This window comes from Bos grunniens, chromosome 5, assembly GCF_055505025.1.
Source record: "Bos grunniens cultivar Pamir isolate PY7600 chromosome 5, Bosgru_T2T1.0, whole genome shotgun sequence".
Classification (NCBI taxonomy): domain Eukaryota; kingdom Metazoa; phylum Chordata; class Mammalia; order Artiodactyla; family Bovidae; genus Bos; species Bos grunniens.
Genome location: NC_141169.1, coordinates 69409912 through 69431867, shown reverse-complemented (window position 1 = coordinate 69431867; position 21956 = coordinate 69409912). Strand labels below are relative to the sequence as shown.

The window sequence follows — 21956 nt, the reverse complement described above, 5'->3', positions numbered from 1 at the left end:
CTGAGTTTAAGTTCTGTTATCTGAGGTCTAAAATTTTCTGCTTCTGAATGCTAAAGAGTCAGGAATGATATTCACTGTCCTAATGATAGTAGGCGGAGAAAGCAATGGCAACCCACTCCAGTACTCTTGCCTGGCAAATCCTATGGACGGAGGACCCTGGTAGGCTGCAGTCCATGGGGTCGCTAGGAGTTGGACACGACTGAGCGACTTCACTTTTACTTTTCACTTTCATGCATTGGAGGAGGCAATGGCAACCCACTCCAGTGTTTTTGCCTGGAGAATCCCAGGGACGGGGCTGCTCTCTCTGGGGTTGCACAGAGTCGGACATGACTGAAGCGACTTAGCAGCAGCAATGATAGTAGGATTTTTTTTTTAAGCTTTTAAAACTATTTTCTGGGAGCAAATTGCTATTTTTGTTGCCTCAAACCTTGGTTCTCTGAAGTTATGTTGAAAAATTCTACCTTTTAAATTCATTAATTGAAAAAATATTTTTGAGCCTTTTCTATATGCCAAATGGTGGTCCGTGTGCTAGGGAATCTGTAATAAACAAACTGGAAAATGTTCCTGCCTTCTTTGAGCTTACATTCCAGTGGAGGCATATAAAGTTGGAAAAAACCTCTTTCCATAATAATTTTACATTAGACTTTCCATTCAAACTGTAAAACTTCTAAATTAAAAAAAGAAAGTCCCCAATAATGACATTAATAACTCTGACATAATGTAGGTACTGTTACAGTCTCAGTATTTTTTCCTAAATTTGGCATAATTCTAAATTTTATGTTATTGTCTTACCCTCACTGTTAGATACAATTAAGAGTGCAAATTCCTATTATTAATCTTAATTTTAAGATATATTTCTTAAGTTATAACTACTAACCCATAGTCATAATTTTGTGGAGTGGAACTGCTTAAGTTTAATCAAGAACTGTTTTAATCAACTAGATTTTTAAGCTCTCTCCTCTTCTTTATAGCTTTTTTGAGGTATAATCAATCTACAAGAAACCAGACAAATTCAGTCTTCAGTTTGATGAGTTTCAATACATAGTATGTACCTGTGAAACCATCATCACAATCAGGATTATAAGCATATGCTTCACCCCTGACAATTCAGAAAGATATTAGGGTGTGTGTGTATTTTAGCATATTAAGTTTTATTATTAAATATTTCAAGCATGTAACATTGTAATAGTGTTCCCAATTCAGTTGTGAACCTTCTCAGAGAATAACAGTTATAAAATCAGGATAATAGATTATTTGTAGATTATTGAAAGCCTACAAAACCAACTAGAAACTAGAGTTTACCCTTCAGTTCAGTTGCTCAGTCGTGTCCAACTCTTTGCAACCTCATGAACCACAGCACGCCAGGCCTCCCTGTCCAACACCAACTCCCGGAGTCCACCCAAACCCATGTCCATTGTGTCGGTGATGCCATCCAACGATCTTATCCTCTGTCGTCCTCTTCTCCTCCTGCCCTCAATCTATCCCAGCATCAGGGTCTTTTCAAATGAGTCAGCTCTCTGCATCAGGTGGCCAAAGTATCGGAGTTTCAGCTTCAATATCAGTCCCTCCAATGAACACCCAGGACTAATCTCCTTTAGGATGGACTGGCTGGATCTCCTTGCAGTCCAAGGGACTCTCAAGAGTCTTCTCCAACACCACAGTTCAAAAGCATCAATTCTTTGGCGCTCAGCTTTCTTTATAGTCCAACTCTCACATCCATACATGACCACTGGAAAAACCATAGCCTCGACTAGAAGGACCTTTGTTAGCAAAGTAATGTCTCTGCTTTTTAATATGCTGTCTAGGTTGGTCATAACTTTCCTTCCAAGGAGCAACCGTCTTTTAATTTCATGGCTGCAATCACCATCTGCAGTGATTTTGGAGCCCATAATAATAAAGTCAGCCACCGTTCCGCTGTTTCCCCATCTATTTGCCATGAAGTGATGGGACCGGATGCCATGATCTTCGTTTTCTAAATGTTGAGCTTTAAGCCGACTTTTTCACTCTCTTCTTTCACTTTCATTAAGAAGCTCTTTAGTTCTTCTTCACTTTCTGCCATAAGAATGGTGTCATCTGCATATCTGAGGTTATTGATATTTCTCCCCACAATTTTGATTCTAGCTTGTGCTTCCTCCAGCCCACAGCTTCTCATGATGTACTCTGCATATAAGTTAAATAATCAGGGTGACAATATGCAGCCTTGATGTACTCCTTTTCCTATTTGGAACCAATCTGTTGTTCCATATCCAGTTCTAACTGTTGCTTCCTGACCTGCATACATGTTTCTCAAGAGGCAGGTCGGGTGCTCTGGTATTCTGATCTCTTTTAGAATTTCCCACAGTTTATTGTGATCCACACAGTCAAAGGCTTTGGCATAGTCAATAAAGCAGAAATAGATGTTTTTCTGGAACTCTCTTGCTCTTTCAATGATCCAGTGGATGTTGGCAATTTGATCTCTGATTCCTCTGCCTTTTCTAAAACTAGCTTGAACATCTGGAAGTTCATGGTTCACGTATTGCTGAAGCCTGGCTTGGAGAAATTTGAGCATTTCTTTACTAGCATGTGAGATAAGTGCAATTGTGCGGTTGTCGAGCATTCTTTGGCATTACCTTTCTTTGGGATTGGAATGAAAATTGACCTTTTCCAGTCCTGTGGCCAGTGCTGAGTTTTCCAAATTTGCTGACATATTGAGTGCAGCACTTTCACAGTATCATCTTTTAAAATTTGAAATAGCTCAACTGGAATTTCATCACCTCCACTAGCTTTGTTCGTAGTGATGCTTCCTAAGGCCCACTTGACTTCACATTCCAGGATGTCTGGCTCTAGGTAAGTGTGAGTGATCACACCTTTGTGATTATCTGGGTCATGAAGATCTTTTTTGTACAGTTCTTTCTTCTGTGTATTCTTGCCACCTCTTCTTAGTATCTTCTGCTTCTGTTAGGTCCCTACCATTTCTGTCATTTATTGAGCCCATCTTTGCATGCAATGTTCCCTTGGTATCTCCCTTAAGAGACCATAACTGCAGTGGGTAAGAATGGCAAAATTTGTGGCTTCTTTTTCTTAATGGAATTCCCCAATCTCATGTGGTAGAAAACCCATAGTCTTCCCAACTTGAGGTGACAAAGTTCAAGGAGTCTGGCAAAAGAAAAAAAAGAACAAAAGTAGGCAAAAATGTGAAGCATCCTATACTTGAAAGACAAATACACTGGCTACAATTTGAGTTTTTGCGTTTTTTGACTAAGTGCCTTCTGTTATTATGCATACCCATAGTGGCAGAAAATTGAAGTTTTGGTGGCATGAATTATCAGATAACAGAGCTTGAAGCTGACAGAGCAGGTAGAAATTTATGGGGAAATCCCAGCAGCAAGAGAACTGCAAAGAGGATAAGCCCCAAAATCTGAGCATTAATTCTGTCCAAATCTTTGGCTGACCATTAAACTACATAGGTGAGGAGAGATCCTCCCCAAAAGCTGAGCTGAAAAGCAGTATTTGGTAGCTGGAAGAACCAAGCAGAGATATGAACTGCTGCACCTTGTGGGAGAGACAGTGGTTTGCAGTTTGAGTCTAGACCAATTAACTGCCTATTAGAAGGAAAATCCAGTTACCCTCAGCAGAACATAACATTATCCAGAGTTATTATAACACATTATTATAATGTCTAGTTTTTGACTGAAATCACTAGTGGAAAGAAACCAAACCCAAAAGTGTGATTCATATTCAGTCAACAGGAAGTGACTCAAAGTGGGCCCAGATGTCGAGTTTAACAAAATCTTCCAAAGCAGCTAATATAAATGTGTTCAAAGAAGTAAAGGAAAAAATGTTCAAAGAATTAAACAAATGTGTCTTAATGAGTGAATGTATCAGATTGGTGAGAGCAGAAGAAAGAATTCATGAACTTGAAGATAAATCAGTAGAAATTATTCAGTCGGAAAAAATAAGAGGAAAAGGTTGAAGACATCATAAATTGAGTCTTGGATATCTGACTGTATAATGATGTTGAACATTGTTGTTGTCATTGTTGTTCAGTTGCTCAGTCATGTCTGACTCTTTGCGACCCCGTGAACTGAAGCATGCCAGGCTTCCCTGTCCTTCACCATCTCCCAGAGCTTGCTCAAACTCATGTCCCTTAAGTCGATGAGGCCATCCATCCATCTCGTCCTCTGTCATCCCCTTCTCTCCCGCCTTCAATCTTTCCCAGCATCAGGGTCTTTTCCAGTGAGTCAGTTCTTTGCATCAGGTGGCCAAAGTATTGGAGTTTCAGCTTCAGCATCAGTCCTTCCAATGAATATTCAAAGTTGATTTCCTTTAGGATTGACTGGTTTGATCTTACAGTCCACAGGATTCTCAAGAGTCTTCTCTAACACCACAGTTCAGAAGCATCAATTCTTTGGTGCTCAGCCTTCTTTGTGATGCAACTCACATCCATACATGACTACTGGGAAAACCATAGCTTTGACTAGACAGACCTTTCTTGGCAAAGTAATATCCCTGCTTTTTAATATGCTGTCTAGGTTTGTCATAGCTTTTCTTCCAAGGAGCAAGCGTCTTTTAATTTCATGGCTGCAGTCACCATCTGCAGTGATTTTGGAGCCCAAGAAATAAAATCTGTCACTGTTTTCATTGTTTCCCCATCTATTTGCCATGGGATGATGAGACCAGATGCCATGATCTTTGTTTTTTGGAATGTTGAGTTTCAAACCAGCTTTTTCACTCTCCTCTTTCACCTTCATCAAGAGGCTCTTTAGTTCCTCTTTGCTTTCTGCCATTAGTATGGGGTCTTCAGCATATCTGAAGTTATTGATATTTCTCCCAGCAATCTTGGTTCCAGCTTGTGCTTCATCCAGCCTGGCATTCCGCATAATGTATTCTCCATATAAGTTAATTAAGCAGGGTGACAATATACAGCCTTGATATACTCCTTTCCCAGTTTGGAAGCAGTCCATTGTTTCATGTCAATTTCTAATTGTTCCTTCTTGACCTTAATGCAGGTTTCTCAGGAGGCAGGTGAGATGGTCTGGTATTCCTGTCTCTTTAAGAATTTTCCACAGTTTTCCACAGTTTGTGCTCCACATAGTCAAAGGCTTTAGTGTAGTCAATGAGGCAGAAGTCGCTATTTTTCTGGAATTCTCTTGCTATTTCCATGATCCAACAGATGTTGGCAATTTGAGCTCTGGTTCCTGTGCCTTTTCTAAATCCAGCTTGAATATCTGGAAGTTCTTGGTTCACCTACTATTGACTCCTGGCTTGGAGAATTTTGAGCATTACTTTGCTAGCACGTGAAATGAGTGCAGTTGTGTGGTTTGAACATTCTTTGGCATTGCCTTTCTTTGGGATTGGAATGAAAGCTGACCTTTTCCAGTCCTGTGGCCACTGCTGAGTTTTCCAAATTTGCTGGTATATTGAGTGCAACACTTTCACAGCATCATCTTTTAGGATTTGAAATAACTCAGCTGGAATTCCATCACCTCCAGTAGCTTTGCTCATAGTGATGCTTCCTAATGCCCACTTGACTTCACATTCTAGGATGTCTGACTCTAGGTGAGTGATCACACCATCGTGGTTATCTGAGTCATTAAGATCTTTTTTGTTAAACATATGTGTGATATATTCGTATACTACATATGGTAAAAGTTTTAATACTTGACCAAACCAGGTAGTGGGAATATAAATGTTATTGAAGAGCATAAAAGCAATTGCTGTTGTATGAAATTATCTTTATAAAAGTTAAATTCATTGAAGTATAGTTTACATTTAATAATATATGTACATATTAACTGTATAATTTGATGAGTTTGACAAATATATTAAATGTGTATCTATCACCATCAACAAGGTACAGAACATTTTTCTCACCCTGATGCACTTTTGCTGTTAATTCAGCTGCCAGGTAATCCCTCTGACCTCAAGTAATCTCTGCTCTTTCAGTTACTTTTTTAGAATTTCATATAAATAGAATCATAATTTTTCTCATTGTTTATTCATATTCTCTTCCATTATGGCTTATTATAGGATATTGAATATAGTTCTCGTTGTTTATCCATTCTGTATGTAATAGTTTGTACCTATTAGTTCCAATCTCCAAATCCATCCCCCACCCTGTACTCCTTTCCCCTTGGCAACTGCAAGTCTGTTTTCTAGGTCTATGAGTCTCTGTTTCGTAGATATGTTCATTTCTATTATATTTTAGATTCAACATATAAGTGATATTATAGTATTTATCTATCTCTGTCTGACTTACTTCACTTAGGATAATCTCTAGTTGCATCCATGTTGCTGCAGATGGCATTAGTTCATTCTTTTTCATGGCTAAGTAGTGTTCGGTTAGATCTTTATCCATTCAACTGTCAATAGACATATATTTAGATTGTTTTCCTGTCTTGGCTATTGTAAATAGTGCTGCTATAAACATAATGGTGCATGTATCTTTTCAAATTATAATTTTTCCTGGATATATGCTCAGGAATGGGATTGCTAGATCATATGGTAATCATATTTAGTTTTTTGAGGTACCTCCATCCTATTCTCCATAGTGACTGTACCAACTTACATTCTTACCAACAGTGTAAGAGGGTTCCCTTTTCTCCACACCCTCTCCAGCATTTGTTATTGGTTGACTTTTTAGTGATGGCCATTCTGACCAGTGTGAGAACTCTCACCTCCTGATCTTTTCCTGTGCTCAGTTGCTCAGTCATGTCTTAGCAGCTACATGGACTGTAGCCCACCAGGCTCCTCTGTGTATGGAAGAATACTGGAGTAGGGTGCCATTTCCTACTCCAGAGTATCTTCCCATCCCAAGGATCAAGTCTCTTATTGTATTGGCAAGTGGATTATATCACTATCGCCACCTGGGAAGTCCACCCTTAACTTTAGTTTTCACTGGGATCCAGTCAACAATCTTTGATCTTAGAGGAGGAGTTTAAAAGTTTTTCTTTTGTTTCTTGTCCATTTTACCTACTTAAGAGTTCTGGAATCCCCAGAGTGGGGTTAAGCCAAGGAGGTCACGCTCTTTGGCCTAACTGTTGCCGCAAATAATTGCTAGTATTATATATCTCAGGGTAAATTTTTCTAGCCCCTTAAATATATATATTTTAAAACTGGGGTATAGAAAAGACTTGTTTGGCTTTTAATATTAGAGGGAGGGGTCCCTTTTGGCCCATTTAACCTGAGGGTAGTATAATAAGGGGCTTCTCCAGTGGCTCAGCAGTAAAGAATCTACCTGCAATGCAGGAGATGCAGGAAGACGTGGGTTCGATCCCTGGGTTGGGAAGATCCCCTGGAGCAGAGCATGGCCATCCACTCCAGTATTCTGGCCTGAAAAGTCCCATGGACAGAGGAGCCTGGTGGGCTACAATCCATAGGATCACCAAGAGTCATATATGACTGAAGGGACTGAGCACAGCACAGCACAGTGTAATAATATCAAATCTTGTTTTCATCACATAAATATCCATTTTATTTCTCCCATTTTAAATAACCATCTAAATATTTCTTAACTCCTTTTAAAATTTACCTTGTAGAAAGTAATAGCTAGACTTTCCTTACAAGTTTTTTGTTAACATTGATCACTCTAATACTCTTGTTAGTATCTGTAAGACCCATTGAGGGGAAGCAAAGAATACAAATGAAGCTTCTCAAACCAGTTTTTCTTATTTGTTTACTTATTTTGTTTTCCTAGACTGTAATGAATGTGTCTCCATTGATCATCAAGGGGTTCTGAAGTCTTGACATCTTGTACTTTTTCATGGAATCATTTTAGATTGATTCCTATGCCTGTAGACATCTTTCTAAAAGTTATTACAAATAACATGAGTTTCCCTTATACCTGTTTCTTAAACACTAAACCTGAGCTAGGTTTAGTGTTTAAACATAGGTTTAGTGTTTAAAGTATAAGCCACTCTTTAAACATGGCTTATACTTTATAAAGGAGAAGGCAATGGCAACCCACTCCAGTACTCTTGCCTGGAAAATCCCATGGACAGAGGAATCTGGTGGGCTACAGTCCATGGGGTCGCAAAGAGTCGGACACGACGGAGCGACTTCACTTTCACTTCACTTATACTTTATTCACTAGAGCAGAGACTCAGAGCTACAAACACAAGTTTTATGAATAATTCAGACTTCTGGGCTTAGGAAGCAAATAATACAAGTAAAGAGAGCAAGAATAATTATTCTAAAACACTGAAAAATCTTAATATGTGCATTTGCTTGATACTGTGAGACAACAGTCAAGAGTGAAGTTAGAGAACAGAATCTGTTTTCCAGATTGAAACAGGGAATGTTGATGTGGCACTTAACCTGTTGGTTTGAAACCAGTGAGCTAACCTATGGTTTGTCCATGGTTAACTACCCATAAATAATTACCCTTATGTATCTGTTACTTTACCCATTCATCTGTCTTCAATAACCAACCATATAATGAATAATTGAAACTTGGCTCAGTGAATTTTAGTAATGATTGCTTATTGCTTTCCAAATGACTGCATTAGAAAAACTATCAGGTTTGGATATATGTTTTTTGAATCCTAAGTTGTTGAAAAGTATGATTTAGCTTACAGAGCAGTTGAATGTGTGAATAAAATATTAATTTTTGAAGAATATTCTTCCATTTAGCCAACAGATATATACATTTTAATAGTGAGATACATTATCAACATTCATATGTGAACAATATAAATTTTTTATTGATAATTTTGACTTAGTTATGACTCAGATATAAATTATGTAATATGAATTATTTATTTACATCTGGTTTTTTGGTCAGTGCATAAGTTTTATGATGTGGAATTAAATGCTAGCATCTCAAAATTATGTAATTATTTATGTTGGGTCTCAGTAGACAAAATTTAACATATTAGGATGATGCTTGATGTTAGTTGTAAAATAACGGAGGGCAGGTGGACAATACTAACTAGTCCACTGGTTCTTTTGAGCTAGTAGTTAAGTTAAAAAAATTTTTTTTCTAAACATCTCAGGCAAGCTAAATATGAGATGCAAGACTTGTAGTGAATGTAGAACTATAGTTAATATGCAGTATAAGCTCATCAAATATACTAAAGGATTGTTTTTGGCTTTAATACTTAATATGCTATTTAAGCAGAATAGAGGACATATAGCTTACTCAGTGATACATGAAAATATTCATTTTAACAGGTAAACATTGGGAAGATGGATTCACCCATTGAAAAGTGGAACCTAATAATTGGCAACTTGGCTTTAAAACAGGTAAGTGATATGTATATGGGTATACACACACATATATTTATGAACAAATGATAGAATAAATGGATAACTTCTGAAAGTTTTCTTTTTCTAGAAACATCATATTTTTCTAAATATGGAAAATGTATAACATACAAAATATAGAGTAAATATAAAAAATATTTTCTCCCATATGTAATAGAGCCAGAATTTGAGTTAATATGTGTACAAATAAATATGTAGCACTTCATTGCTTAGATGCTATTTTTCTTTGACTTTTTAAAAGTAAATCTTCTAATTAAACTTCACTCATTTTTATATGATAGGATGTGTAAGCTGAATTTTCCTTAATTTGTTAATATTATCAGTGTTAATACAAATGAGCACATTAAATTGTCAATTATATATAGATCATCTACAGGTCTTTCTAATCTCAGGGGAATATCTCTTTCTCTCCCACTACCTGCTGCTATCCCCAAGACACAAGACTGCAGCTCCCAGCACCTCTTTAGCAAATCTGAGTTTATGAAGTGCTCGCTAATTAAAAAAAATTTTTTTTTTTTAATTTGGCTGCGCTGTGCAGCATGTGGGTTCTTAGTTCCCCTGCTAGGGATCAAACCTGTGCCCCCTGCATTGGAAGTACAGAGTTTTAACCACTAGACCGTTGGAGAAGTCTGGCTCAACTAATTTTAATGTTAGGTCAACTCAGACGTAATGTTGAGAACGTGGTTGCAGAAAAGAAATTTCATGTTATGTTCAAAGACAAAGAAAGAAAGGCAGTTTTGGGATATAGGCTTTTAAAAGGTATCTGTGTTTCTAAGATCACAGGCTTAGAAACAAAATTTGAAATCTAGTCTCAGCTCTAGCAATCACCAGCTATATAATGTTTGTTAATTTAGCCTTTCTTCTATGTTTCATTTTCCTCTTCATTTCCATAGTGTTGCACTAGGGATACCCAAGATCCTTTTCAGCTTGAAACTGTAGGAATCTATACTGGAGTAATAAGCAGTATATCCAACAACCAGTAGGCTACTTATAAACTAATAAATGAAAATTTGAAAATATATCCTATTTTATTCTTTAAATACTGTAAACTCTTACTGAGTAATATGAGTTAGACTATAAATTATTCTAATAATTTTCCACCTCTGCTTTTGTTTTATTTTCTTAAGAAGCGCTCATCCTTTTTAAAAGATTTTTATTTATTTATGGCTGTGCTGGGTCCTCATTGCTGTGTGGGCTTTCTTTATTTACAGCAAGTAGGGGCTCCTCTCTAGTTGCGGTACGCGGGCTTTGCATTGCAGTGGCTTCTCTTGTTGCAGAGCACAGGCTCTAGGTGTGCAGACGTCAGTAGTCGTGACTCATGGGCTTAGTCGCTCGTCAGCATGTGGGACCTTCCCAGACCAGGGATGGAGCCCCTGTCCCCTGCATTGGCAGGCGGATTCTTAACCACTGGACCACCAGGGAAGTCCCCATCTCCGCTTTTAACTTTGCCTTTCACTCTTAGTCTCCGCCCTTCCCCTGCCATCCTCTCTTTCCATAACTGTTGGTCAGGATGAGAGCTAGAGATGGCTGGGGTTTCACTGATCCTATCATAATAGTGCCACAGCCTGAAGTCTGTGTCTGGGTCTCACTCCACCAAGGATGCATGAGAAACGGGGAACCCCACACGGGCTCATCAGGACCCAGTTGGTATAAGCCAGTGAGGCAGCAACTGGTTGGAGCCTAGTTACCTGTAGACAAAAGCAGAGGGGAGAAGAAAATAAGGTCAGGTGGGGGTGACATTGGTGCCGTCTCTGAAGCTTTATCTGCTCCAGCTTGTGAGGGAGTAGACGGCTGGCTGGGGGAGTAGGGCGGGCTGGCAGAGCTCCTCTGACTTGAGGCTGGCTATGGAGGGGATGGGTGGGGAGAGATGAGAAGGACAGAGGCACCTCATGCTGGCATTAGCTGGCGTTCGTGTTCTTCTGACTATTAAATGGGATCCCAAGCAGATGACCATCATAGAATTTCTTCACAATTGTACACAGTGGCCATCTCAACCTGTCCATAAATTGTCAAATAAGTAGGTATTTATTTATTTTTTGGGGGGGAACCCTAGAGTTCCCAATCTCATTGAAGAGTCATTCCCTCGCCAGGATAGATGTATCATGTGTTCACGTCTATTTAGGCCCATGCCTCCTGTTAACCTCCACAGCTCCTCCTTAACCTGGAGTTTGCTCTTCTCTTGGGTACAATTGGGTCTTTCCTTTGCAGGTTTACACAATAGGACTTCTTTATCTCAGCTGTGTGTGTGTTACAATGTCTTCCATAGGCTCCCTAGTTCTGTATTTCATTTCCAAGAAACAAAAACTCTGCATTTTATTTACAAGAAAAACCTTGGAGTCACAGTATTAGAATTTAAATTATTAATTTTATTGCTTTTACATATATTATTTACTAACCAGGATCAGGACTGCAGGTCAGGAAGCAACAGTTAGAACTGTACATGGAACAACAAACTGGTTCCAAATAGGAAAAGGAGTACGTCAAGGCTCCATATTGTCACCCTGCTTATTTAACTTATATGCAGAGTACATCATGAGAAACACTGGACTGGAAGAAACACAAGCTGGAATCAAGATTGCCGGGAGAAATATCAATCACCTCAGATATGCAGATGACACCACCCTTATGGCAGAAAGTGAAGAGAAACTAAAAAGCCTCTTGATGAAGGTGAAAGTGGAGAGTGAAAAAGTTGGCTTAAAGCTCAACATTCAGAAAACGAAGATCATGGCATCTGGTCCCATCACTGTATGGCAAATAGATGGGAAAACAGGCTCCAAAATCACTGCAGATGGTGACTGCAGCCATGAAATTAAAAGACGCTTACTCCCTGGAAGGAAAGTTATGACCAACCTAGATAGCATATTAAAAAGCAGAGACATTACTTTGTCAACAAAGGTCCCTCTAATCAAGGCTATGGTTTTTCCAATGGTCATGTATGGATGTGAGAGTTGGACTGTGAAGAAGGCTGAGCACTGAAGAATTGGTGCTTTTGAACTGTGGTGTTGGAGAGTCTTGAGAGTCCCTTGGACTGCAAGGAGATCCAACCAGTCCATTCTGAAGGAGATCAGCCCTGGGATTTCTTTAGAAGGAATGATGCTAAAGCTGAAACTCCAGTACTTTGGCCACCTCATGAGAAGCTTGACTCATTGGAGAAGACTCTGATGCTGGGAGGGATTGGGGGCAGGACGAGAAGGGGACGACGGAGGATGAGATGGCTGGATGGCATCACTGACTCGATGGACGTGAGTCTGAGTGAACTCCGGGAGTTGGTGATGGACAGGGAGGCCTGGCGTGCTGCAATTCATGGGGTCGCGAAGAGTCGGACATGACTGAGCAACTGAACTGAACTGAACTGAACCAGGATCAGACATTTCTTTGTCCACAAAGGTCTGTCTAGTCAAGACTATGGTTTTTCCAGTAGTCATGTATGAATATGAGGGTTGGACTAAAAAGAAAGCTGAGCATTGAAGAATTGATGCTTTTGAACTGTGGTGTTGGAGAAGACTCTTGAGAGTCCCTTGGACTGCAAGGAGGTCCAGCCAGTCCATCCTAAAGCAGATCAGTCCTGGGTGTTCATTGGAAGGACTGATGTTGGAGCTGAAACTCCAATACTTTGGCCACCTGATGGGAAGAACTGACTCATTTGAAAAGACCCTGATGCTGGGAAAGATTGAGGGCAGGAGGAGAAGGGGACGACAGAGGATGAGATGGTTGGATGGCATCACCGACTCAATGGACATGGGTTTGGGTGGACTCTGGGAGTTGGAGATGGACAGGGAGGCCTGCTGTGCTGCAGTTCATGGGGTCACAAAGAGTTGGATATGACTGAGCAACTGAACTGAATTGAACCAGGATCAGAATGCCGAAGTATCTTAACAACTGGTACTAGCATAGTGATGCTTGTAGCTCCGCACTAAATCTGCTGCAATGAAAGATCTGGGGCTAGAATCCAGACTATCTGAACTTGCTAGCCTGGCTTTTCCATTAATTTACTCTATGACAAAATCAGAATACTTGGGTTTTTCATCTGGAGCCCTGGATTTCAGTACATGGATTAGCTTCAGAGAGTCTCTGAGCACACAGAAATTCTGCTCAAAATTTTGACTGCATGGTGTTTTCGTGAAGAGAAGAATCTATAAAACTTTCACCAGATTGTCAAAGGAGTCCATGACACAAACACAAAAAGAATAAGTGAACTAGAGGTGCCTTTAGGGTTTCTTTTGGTTCTAGCATTCGTCTAATGTGATTCTAAGAGTTCACAGTGTGACTTTTTTTAGTTGCTTTTTTTTTTTTTTTTTTTTTGAGGGTTGCTTTGTGCTTTCCACTTTCACTGTGGAAAGTACTTTATATATTCATGTAATTCATTTAAATACAAAATAACCCTTCCATGTTCAATATTACCATTTTTCAGATTCGGAGCTGAAGTTTTTAATAGCTGTTTGTGAGGTTATTTTTTAATGTCTGCCTCTCCCATTGACCAGGAGCTCTATGAGAGCAGGGAATAAATTTGTTTTGACCACTGCTGTAGCCTAACACCAGGCATAGCACCTTGTATATAGTAGACCCTAAATTAATGCTTGTTGAATAACTTACCACAGATTAAGTGTATAGCTAGGAATGAAACCCTTATCATTTGATTATAGAATTCAGTCTCCTGCCAATACTGCCTCAAGAGTCAGACTTAAGCTATGTGGATTGGGTACTTTTCAGTCTTAAGGTTGGTATTTTCTTAGATGATCTATGGATTTCACCACCAAAGTCACTTAAGATGCTTGTTAAAAATACATTCCTAAACCCCATTCCATACCTACTGCTACCAGATCAGGACATTTTGAGAACCCACTAGCTTAGGGAATAGTAAAACTAAAATGTAGTAGCCTCTTCAAAAGGTAAGGCAACTTAGTTACCATATATAATACTTTCTTTTGACTCCTTATATGCCTATTGACATCATCAAATAAAAAAATGTGTTTTCTCAATGAATAATTCAGTTGGGTTTTATTAAATATTTTTTTAAGGTTCAAGCAACAGTAGTTGGCTTCCTAGCAGCTGTGGCAGCAATTATATTGGGTTGGATTCCAGAGGGAAAATACTATCTTGATCATTCCATACTTCTGTGCTCTAGCAGTGTAGCAACCGCCTTCATTGCATCGCTCCTGCAGGGTAAGTAAATTTCAGTGTCTACTCTGCAATCTCTACTTTCTAATTATTCATTTTCCATGTTAGCTATTTTTACTTAACTGATATTTTTTCATTATTTTAAAAAAACAGAGAAAAGTTATCTACAACTTTTCAAATAGCTTATTTCAGATATATTTATATGTATCACATGTAAACCTTAGCATACAGAGCAATCTTCCTAAGGTTGTGTCCAGGCTTTAGGTCCCCTGGTACAGCTCCCAAACAAGACCAGGAAAACAGCCTAGAGATTTTATTTGTCTCTGTAAGTTAAATTAATTGAGAAGCTCCTTTCTGGAAATCATGCAGAAGATTTGCTAGCTTGTCATTTGAGTAACAAGTATTCCAGGAATTCTAGATTTCAAAAGCTGTCCCTCCGTTAAAATTTTTTGAAGTTTCAGATTTCAGAAAAAATTCCTTTACTGTCTGTGGCAGTAGAAGTATAACCATATGCTTAACATAGCATATTGTTGGCTATAGAATGTTAAATAGCCAGAAGGTTTTTTAGTTGGGATACCATTTTTATATTGATTTATTTATATGAACTTCACACTAGAGAACTAGATTATGGAATCATAATCATAAAGACTTGTTAATTTTTATTTATAATTGCCATCTTCTCATTTTATATCACCAGCAAGGTTAAAAATGGAATACTCTCATATCAGGTGATCTCATACAATGAAGGTAACTTTTGGGGCTAGATTCTGATAATTTGGTGGCTCAGACTGTAAAGAGTCTGCGTGCAATGCAGGAGACCCGGGTTCGATCCCTGGGTTGGGAAGATTCCCCTGGAGAAGGAAATGGCAACCCTCTGCAGTATTCTTGCCTAGAAAATACTGTGGGTGGAGGAGCCTGGCAGGCTACAGTCCATGGGGTTGGAAAGAGTCAGACACAACTGAGCGACTTCACTTTCTTTCTTTTCTAATAATTTAGAAGCTCTTATTAAAATTAAGACCTGACTACAAAAATATTTTTAAGCATTTTGTTTTAGTACTCAAATTATACCAAGGGTAGTATCTTGTCTTTATATAGAATTACTGGAATTGACTGATGTTAACACGGGTAAAGCAGAGTGAAGTTATGCTATTGGAAAATTGATTTCCAGTAAGAAAAAGTGTTAAAGCATTAACACTATTACTTTAGACTCAATTGCTTCTGTTTTCTCTCTAGTTTCATTTAGAAAGAATTGTTTGAAAAATTTCAGACTAACAAGTATCTGTATTGCCTGGGATTTTTAAAACTTTAAAATTCAGATTTAAAAAATATATGTCTACACCTTTATTTTGAATAATGTATATTCCAATTTTTTAGTAACTTGACCTTTATATATGTAGAGCAGATGGTATTGAACCACCTTTTGTAGGTGAGAAAACTGACTTAGGTAAGTAGGCTTATATAATTTCATAAGATTATGAACATAAAAATCAGATTTAAAACCTGTTTCTTGACTCCCAACTCTTTTCACTGGTCCATGATGGCAAAATAACTTGTTTTCAGCTGAAAAGTTAAATAGCATTCTGTCATAGGAGAACTTTCCACATTGATTTTTAAATGTACTAATTTTGAAAAAAAAAATTATATGATTACATCTTATATAATTATTGTAATATACATTTAAATGTTTCCCTGCTATGTTTTTTTTTTCCTATTTACAATGATATTATGGGAAAGGTAGGTCCATAGATTGAAAAAGCCTCCAGAATATAAGATGTGAGGCATTGAACCAAGACAAAATTTATACTTTTAATAATTTGGGCCTTACGGGTAGTAGGAAAAACACTGTTACAAGCTGTGTGACCTTAAGCAAGGATTTAATTTATGCTTAGCATGTAAATTAACTAATCTTAAATTTTCTCTGTACTGCATCCTCTTAAAATGTTGGCATGAGAAAATCTGTCCAGTATGGTGTAGATATGATGTTACCATTTTTCTCCCATTTCTATATTCGAGAATATGAGGATTTAAATGTACAAGAACCCAGTCACATTTTCATCTTCTGTTGTTGTAGGTTTATAGACAGAAACTTTGGGGTTTAAGAATATCCTGTACAAACACTGCTTCTTGTATTCTGACCTCCAGTGTTCAAAATTTAATTACTCTTCTCTTCCTAATACTTCAACACTTTTTAATAAAAAATGGGGCAAGCATTTCTGGCTACCTCTGTGTAAACAAATCTGGTTTTGTTGGCTTCCTTCTCAGTTGCTATATGTGTAAATATAACTCACCTTTCTTTGACATTTTCATACTTTATTTGAGGGTTAAAATAAAATCTTTGGCTTTGTACACATGAATACATTACATCCAAGACATGCATGTTACTAAATTGGAAACTTTAATGTTATTTTACAGTAGCCTTTCAGGTCTCTAAATGCAACACTGAACTTCTCACATCTTTTGTGATCCCTACTTGGAATTTGTTGAAAGACACTTTACCAAAACATTCAAGTAAAATGTTTTGTTTGCTTTAGTCAGCTTATCTAAGCAGCCTAACGGGAACTGATGCGCTGTTTGTCTAGTGTGTGTACTTCAGTGTTTAGGGGAATGGATTTTCTTTAAACCATAGCACAAAAAGTAATTAACTTTTTTTTTTCCCCTAGGAATAATAATGGTTGGGGTTATCGTTGGCTCAAAGAAGACCGGTATAAACCCTGATAATGTTGCTACACCCATTGCTGCTAGTTTTGGTGACCTTATAACTCTTGCCATATTAGCTTGGATAAGTCAGGGTTTGTACTCCTGTCTTGGTAAGTTGACCTGAAATTAAATATAATGCGTTATTCAGAGTCTCTTTAAATAAATATTGTTGCAGCAATATCATGACTCACAGTGGCCTTCATCTGTGTTGGAACTGTGGTTGAGGCTGATTAGAACAATCACTGCTACTTGCTGTACACCTACTATATGTTGAGGTTATCACATACTTCTTCTCTTCATAAAGAATCTAACACTCTAAAAGATAAGGAATATCATCTCTGATTTCAGATGAGAAAACTGAGTGTCATAGAGGTTATGTGAAGGTTGAATGCAAGTCTGTCATAGTCTTTGAATTCTCTCCTCTGAATGTGTAGCGCTGAGGCATCAACCCACAGGATTCTGAAACATGTTGCACTGTTGTCTCAGAGCATAAGGTTGTGCTTGAAATTTAGTGATTTCCCCCCATATCAGAAACCAGTGTGGCAATTAATAATAGCAGCTGAAAAATCACCATGAAAATTAGCCTGAGTGTTGTGGGTATTTGAAGTTATATATGCAATTCCTGATAATAGTTATTGGGTATTTATAGAATCTAATGAATTGTTTTAATGCAAATTTATACTCCGGAACTATTGTCAATGTAAATGTATATGATTTGTGAACATACATTTAGTGCTAAAAGTTGATTGTAGTTTCGTTTTTTTAGATGCCAAATTTTTAAAAAAATTTAAAGAAAATATAAAACCACAGTAATACAAAAAGAGAGAAAGGTAGTTTATCAGCCAAACCAGAAGCAAACATATATTCACATATCCTCATATATTTTCATGGATTCTAGACAGATTTATGGTATACTTTAGAATAAGTCTAAAAGTACATTTGGTTTGAAGAAGTCAGAATCTCAGATAAATGTTTTTGAACTAAAGAAAGAGCTTTAACCTAACCAAGGCAGTGATTTTCTGCTACCTTTGGGGATATCAAGAGAAGCTTCATTTAGTATATAAAATTACCTTACATTATTTAATGAGTGATATAAAAAGCAGTACTCATTAAGACGATGTATATATTCAAGGAAAATTCTCTTTTGGAAGATAAGATGTGTCTACGTGTTGTAAGGTAGAAGACAATAAATGATCAAGGACCCAAATATAAGATCTTGTTCCCATAACAGATAAAGGTATAGTATTTGTACCCTTGAGTATTCAAATTACTGTGAAGTAATTTGTAACACATTTCTCAGCTGCCTGCTAAATACCAGGGTGTCTCCCCAGTTAAAGCCATTGAAGAATGTTACTATAACTGTGACAGTTATTATAATGAGACAGACTAAATATTATGATATTTCATATGAGGAAAATCTCACTTTTTAAATTTATTTCTAAAAATTATATAAGTGGTAAACTCTCCTTACAAAAGACTTAATAAAAGTGTGTTATTCTCTAAAAATTTTAGTATCTTGAGTGTTATAGATGATACAATAGTGTTTAAGTCAGGAAATAAAAAGTGAAATATAATGATAATAGTATAGATCATAATTTTGTGAAAAATAGTTTTATTATCAAATATTGCTTAGACTTTTCTAGGCCTGTGTTCTGAAAGTTGACGCATCATTATTCAAGATGAATTCATTAAAACAGAATCTTTTATGCTTCGTCAGTATCATTTTGATTCCTTAAAATGATATGGTTTTAATGGGCTGCTGATTGATTCTGGTTAATTTGAAGGTGTTTCTGAAGTCACTGTTTGCATTATGAGCACTAGGGGGCCTCGTAGCACCAGCAGTTGGAATCCTAGTACTGAGGGTGTTCTGAACAGAGGTTAGAAATGGGCACAGACAGTGGGGACACATGTACACCCATGGCTGATTCATGTCAGTGTATGGCAAAAACCACCACAGTATTGTAAAGTGATTAGCATCCAATTAAAATAAATTAATTTTAAAAAATTCCAAGATCCCCTCATGTTGCCGAGTGGGATGCCTACCTCTAGGAAACAAAGGTTTAATTCCTGAACTATTATATATTGGAAACACTTAGCAGTCTTTAGAGATAAAAAGAGGGTTTCATGGCAACCATAGGCTTTGGTTGTAAATAGAGGCCGTGAATTGTGTGGCTATGAAAGAACCGAACACCGAGAAGTCTCACTTGACTCCCCACTTAAGAGTTTTGGATATTCGGAAATGACTTTGACTAGCTCCCCTGGTGGTCTGTGGGCTTTGGCATGTGTACGAAGACTCACTCCACAGTCATTCAATGCGCAACCTTTCTTTCGCTCCCAATAAAATGTGCTGATTTCTGATGCCTGAAGTAAATATGAAATTTCCCCCCTTCCCGCCTATCCAGTCCTCCAAAACAAACAAGACAAAAGAAACTAAGCTTTGTTTACTCTTCCTGAGTTTATTTTGTCACAGCCCTGGGGAAGCCTCCATTGCTTAGTGAACAGAGTTGGAGTTTAAGCCTGGTGTTCAGGCCTCTTGGAGACTTAACCTTCTCAAGCTCCCAGCCGCCCCTCCCTTTCTTATATTCCAGCCAAACTCCAACATTTACTGATTCTCATACATGCTGGTGTTTTTTGTCGTTTCTTTCTTATGTTATCCCCCTCCTCTCCCTGAAGGTCAATCAGAATCGTCATTTTGCAGTACTAAATTAATAGATTTCCCTAATCTTAGGTAAACTTTTCTCCCCTGAATTCCTATAGCATGTTATTGACATTTCTCTTAAGACATTCTTTACACTTGGCCAGTCATTATAGCTTTTAAAGTAAATGTGTCTTCCCTTATAAAGGTATAAAGGAAGGACAAAACTGTCTTTATTTTATGTATTTGTTTTGTAGACCCCATATATTGTATACATAATGAGTGTTAAATAAATAGCACTTCATCACATGCTTTATTCTTTTTGAAAGCTATCCAGTTAATGTGTGTAGAAATTATTAAGGAAGTGGTGTTATATATGGAAAACGGAGGACAGATATCCCTCTGAATGACTTTGCCACAGTACCTACCCCATAACATAATAGATTGTAATGAAAAAAAAAATGATCCTTTTAGAGAAGACATAGTATACGGAAGTTATTGGAAGCGTATACTGCCTTAGCAGAAAGTACAGTGTAATCTAAGCTCTAGATTATGATATGCTTAGATTTGACTTGCAGAGAAAATATAAAGGCATTTATTTATTCATACAGTAATGTTTAAACATATAGTAACCTTTTTTATTGGGATATAATTGCTTTACAAAGTTGTGTTAGTTTGTGCTGTACAACAAAGTGGATCAGCTCTATGTGTCTGTATGTATATATAGCAGGTCTTCCCTCTTAACTCAGACGGGAAAGAATCTGCCCACAATGCAGGAGACATGGGTTCAATCCCTGGGTTGGGAAGATCTCCTAGAGAAGAGAATGGCTATGTATACAAGTATTTTGCCTGGAGAATTCTATGGACAGAGGAGTCTGGTGGGCTACACTCCATGGGGTCGCAAAGAGTCGGACATGACTGAGCAACTAACAAACGTATATCCTGTCCCTCTTGAGCCCCCATCCCATTCCTCTAGGTCATCAGAGCACTGAGCTGAGCTCCCTCTGCTATACAGCAGCTTCCCACTAGCTATCTATTTTACACCTGGTAGTGTATATATCAGGGGCTTCCCAGGTGGCACTAGTGTAAAGAACCTGTCTGCCAGTGCAGGAGATGTAAGAGACATGGGTTTGATCCCTGGGTTGGAAAGATCCCCTGGAGAAGGGGATGGCAAACCACTGCAGTATTCTTGCCTGGAGAATCCCATGGACAGAGGAGCCTGGCAGGCTATAATCCATGAGGTCACAGAGTCGGACATGATTGAGAAGCTAATACTTTTCAGTGTGTATAAAAATATGTAGCAGTCTTTAAAAGCTATTGTGTGCTAAGTCACTTCATCCTTTAAAAAGCTATTAAAAGCGTCTAAAGTTGGGCCAGTAACAGAAATAGCTGTACACAATGATTGTTGCCTTTTCTTTTTCTTGACTGCATAATTTTTAAAGGATTTTAAACACTCTTTTTTTCTGCTACTGCTGCTAAGTCACTTCAGTCGTGTCCGACTCTGTGTGACCCCAGAGACGGCAGCCCAGCAGGCTCACCCATCCCTGGGATTCTCCAGGCAAGAACACTGGAGTGGGTTGCCATTTCCTTCTCCAAACTATGTGGTTATATAATTCTTGTATGCACAATGTGTATACTGATTGGAAAAATTATCAGCTTTTCTCTTTTCAGGCAAGATCTGAGCAGCAAAATGTTGGCTCATTTTAACTTTAGAAAGATGGCTTAAGAAGAAATAAGCTCTAAGAACAGTAATAGCCTCAGGTTGTTACTTGGGTCCTGTGGAGACTAATGGGGAGGCCACCTGTAATGTATTTACAAAACATTCTAGAGTATCACTGCCTTGATGTGGTGGTGTGAGTAGAATCTAATATCATTGTGCATGTCACTCTTATACAGAGTTCTTTAGTCCTGAACATCCCCAGTTTAGAGTGACTCCTATAAGGGCCGTTTAGTGAGAAAATTCTGATGACTATTATAAAGGGCATTTTAAAAATTATTTCCAACTTTCCATGCCCATTTATTTGTTATTCACACACAAACAGCTAACATATAAAAATGTCACTCATAGCAGCTACATATTTAGGAAGGATTTAGGGTGAAAATAAGGAGTGCTGTTAATGAAATTGGGCTTCCCTTGTGGCTCTGCTGGTAAAGAATCCGCCTGTAATGCAAGAGACCTGGGTTCGATCCCTGGGTTGGAAAGATCCCCTGGAGAAGGGAAAGGCTACCCACTCGGTATTTTGGCCTGGAGAATTCCATGGAC

The 21956-nt window shown here is 38.0% G+C and overlaps 1 protein-coding gene across 3 annotated transcripts in view; it reads left to right on the top strand.

The window, feature by feature from the left end:
- The window catches only part of SLC41A2 (solute carrier family 41 member 2), a 142355-nt gene that overhangs the window by 70433 nt on the left and 49966 nt on the right, over positions 1–21956 (top strand). For all 3 annotated transcript variants that reach the window (XM_086401112.1, XM_086401111.1, XM_086401113.1), the window contains exons 4-6: positions 9151–9222; positions 14262–14406; positions 17022–17168. In XM_086401112.1, coding sequence (XP_086257238.1) covers positions 9151–9222; positions 14262–14406; positions 17022–17168 — 364 coding nt within the window. The remainder of the gene's footprint in view (positions 1–9150; positions 9223–14261; positions 14407–17021; positions 17169–21956) is intronic.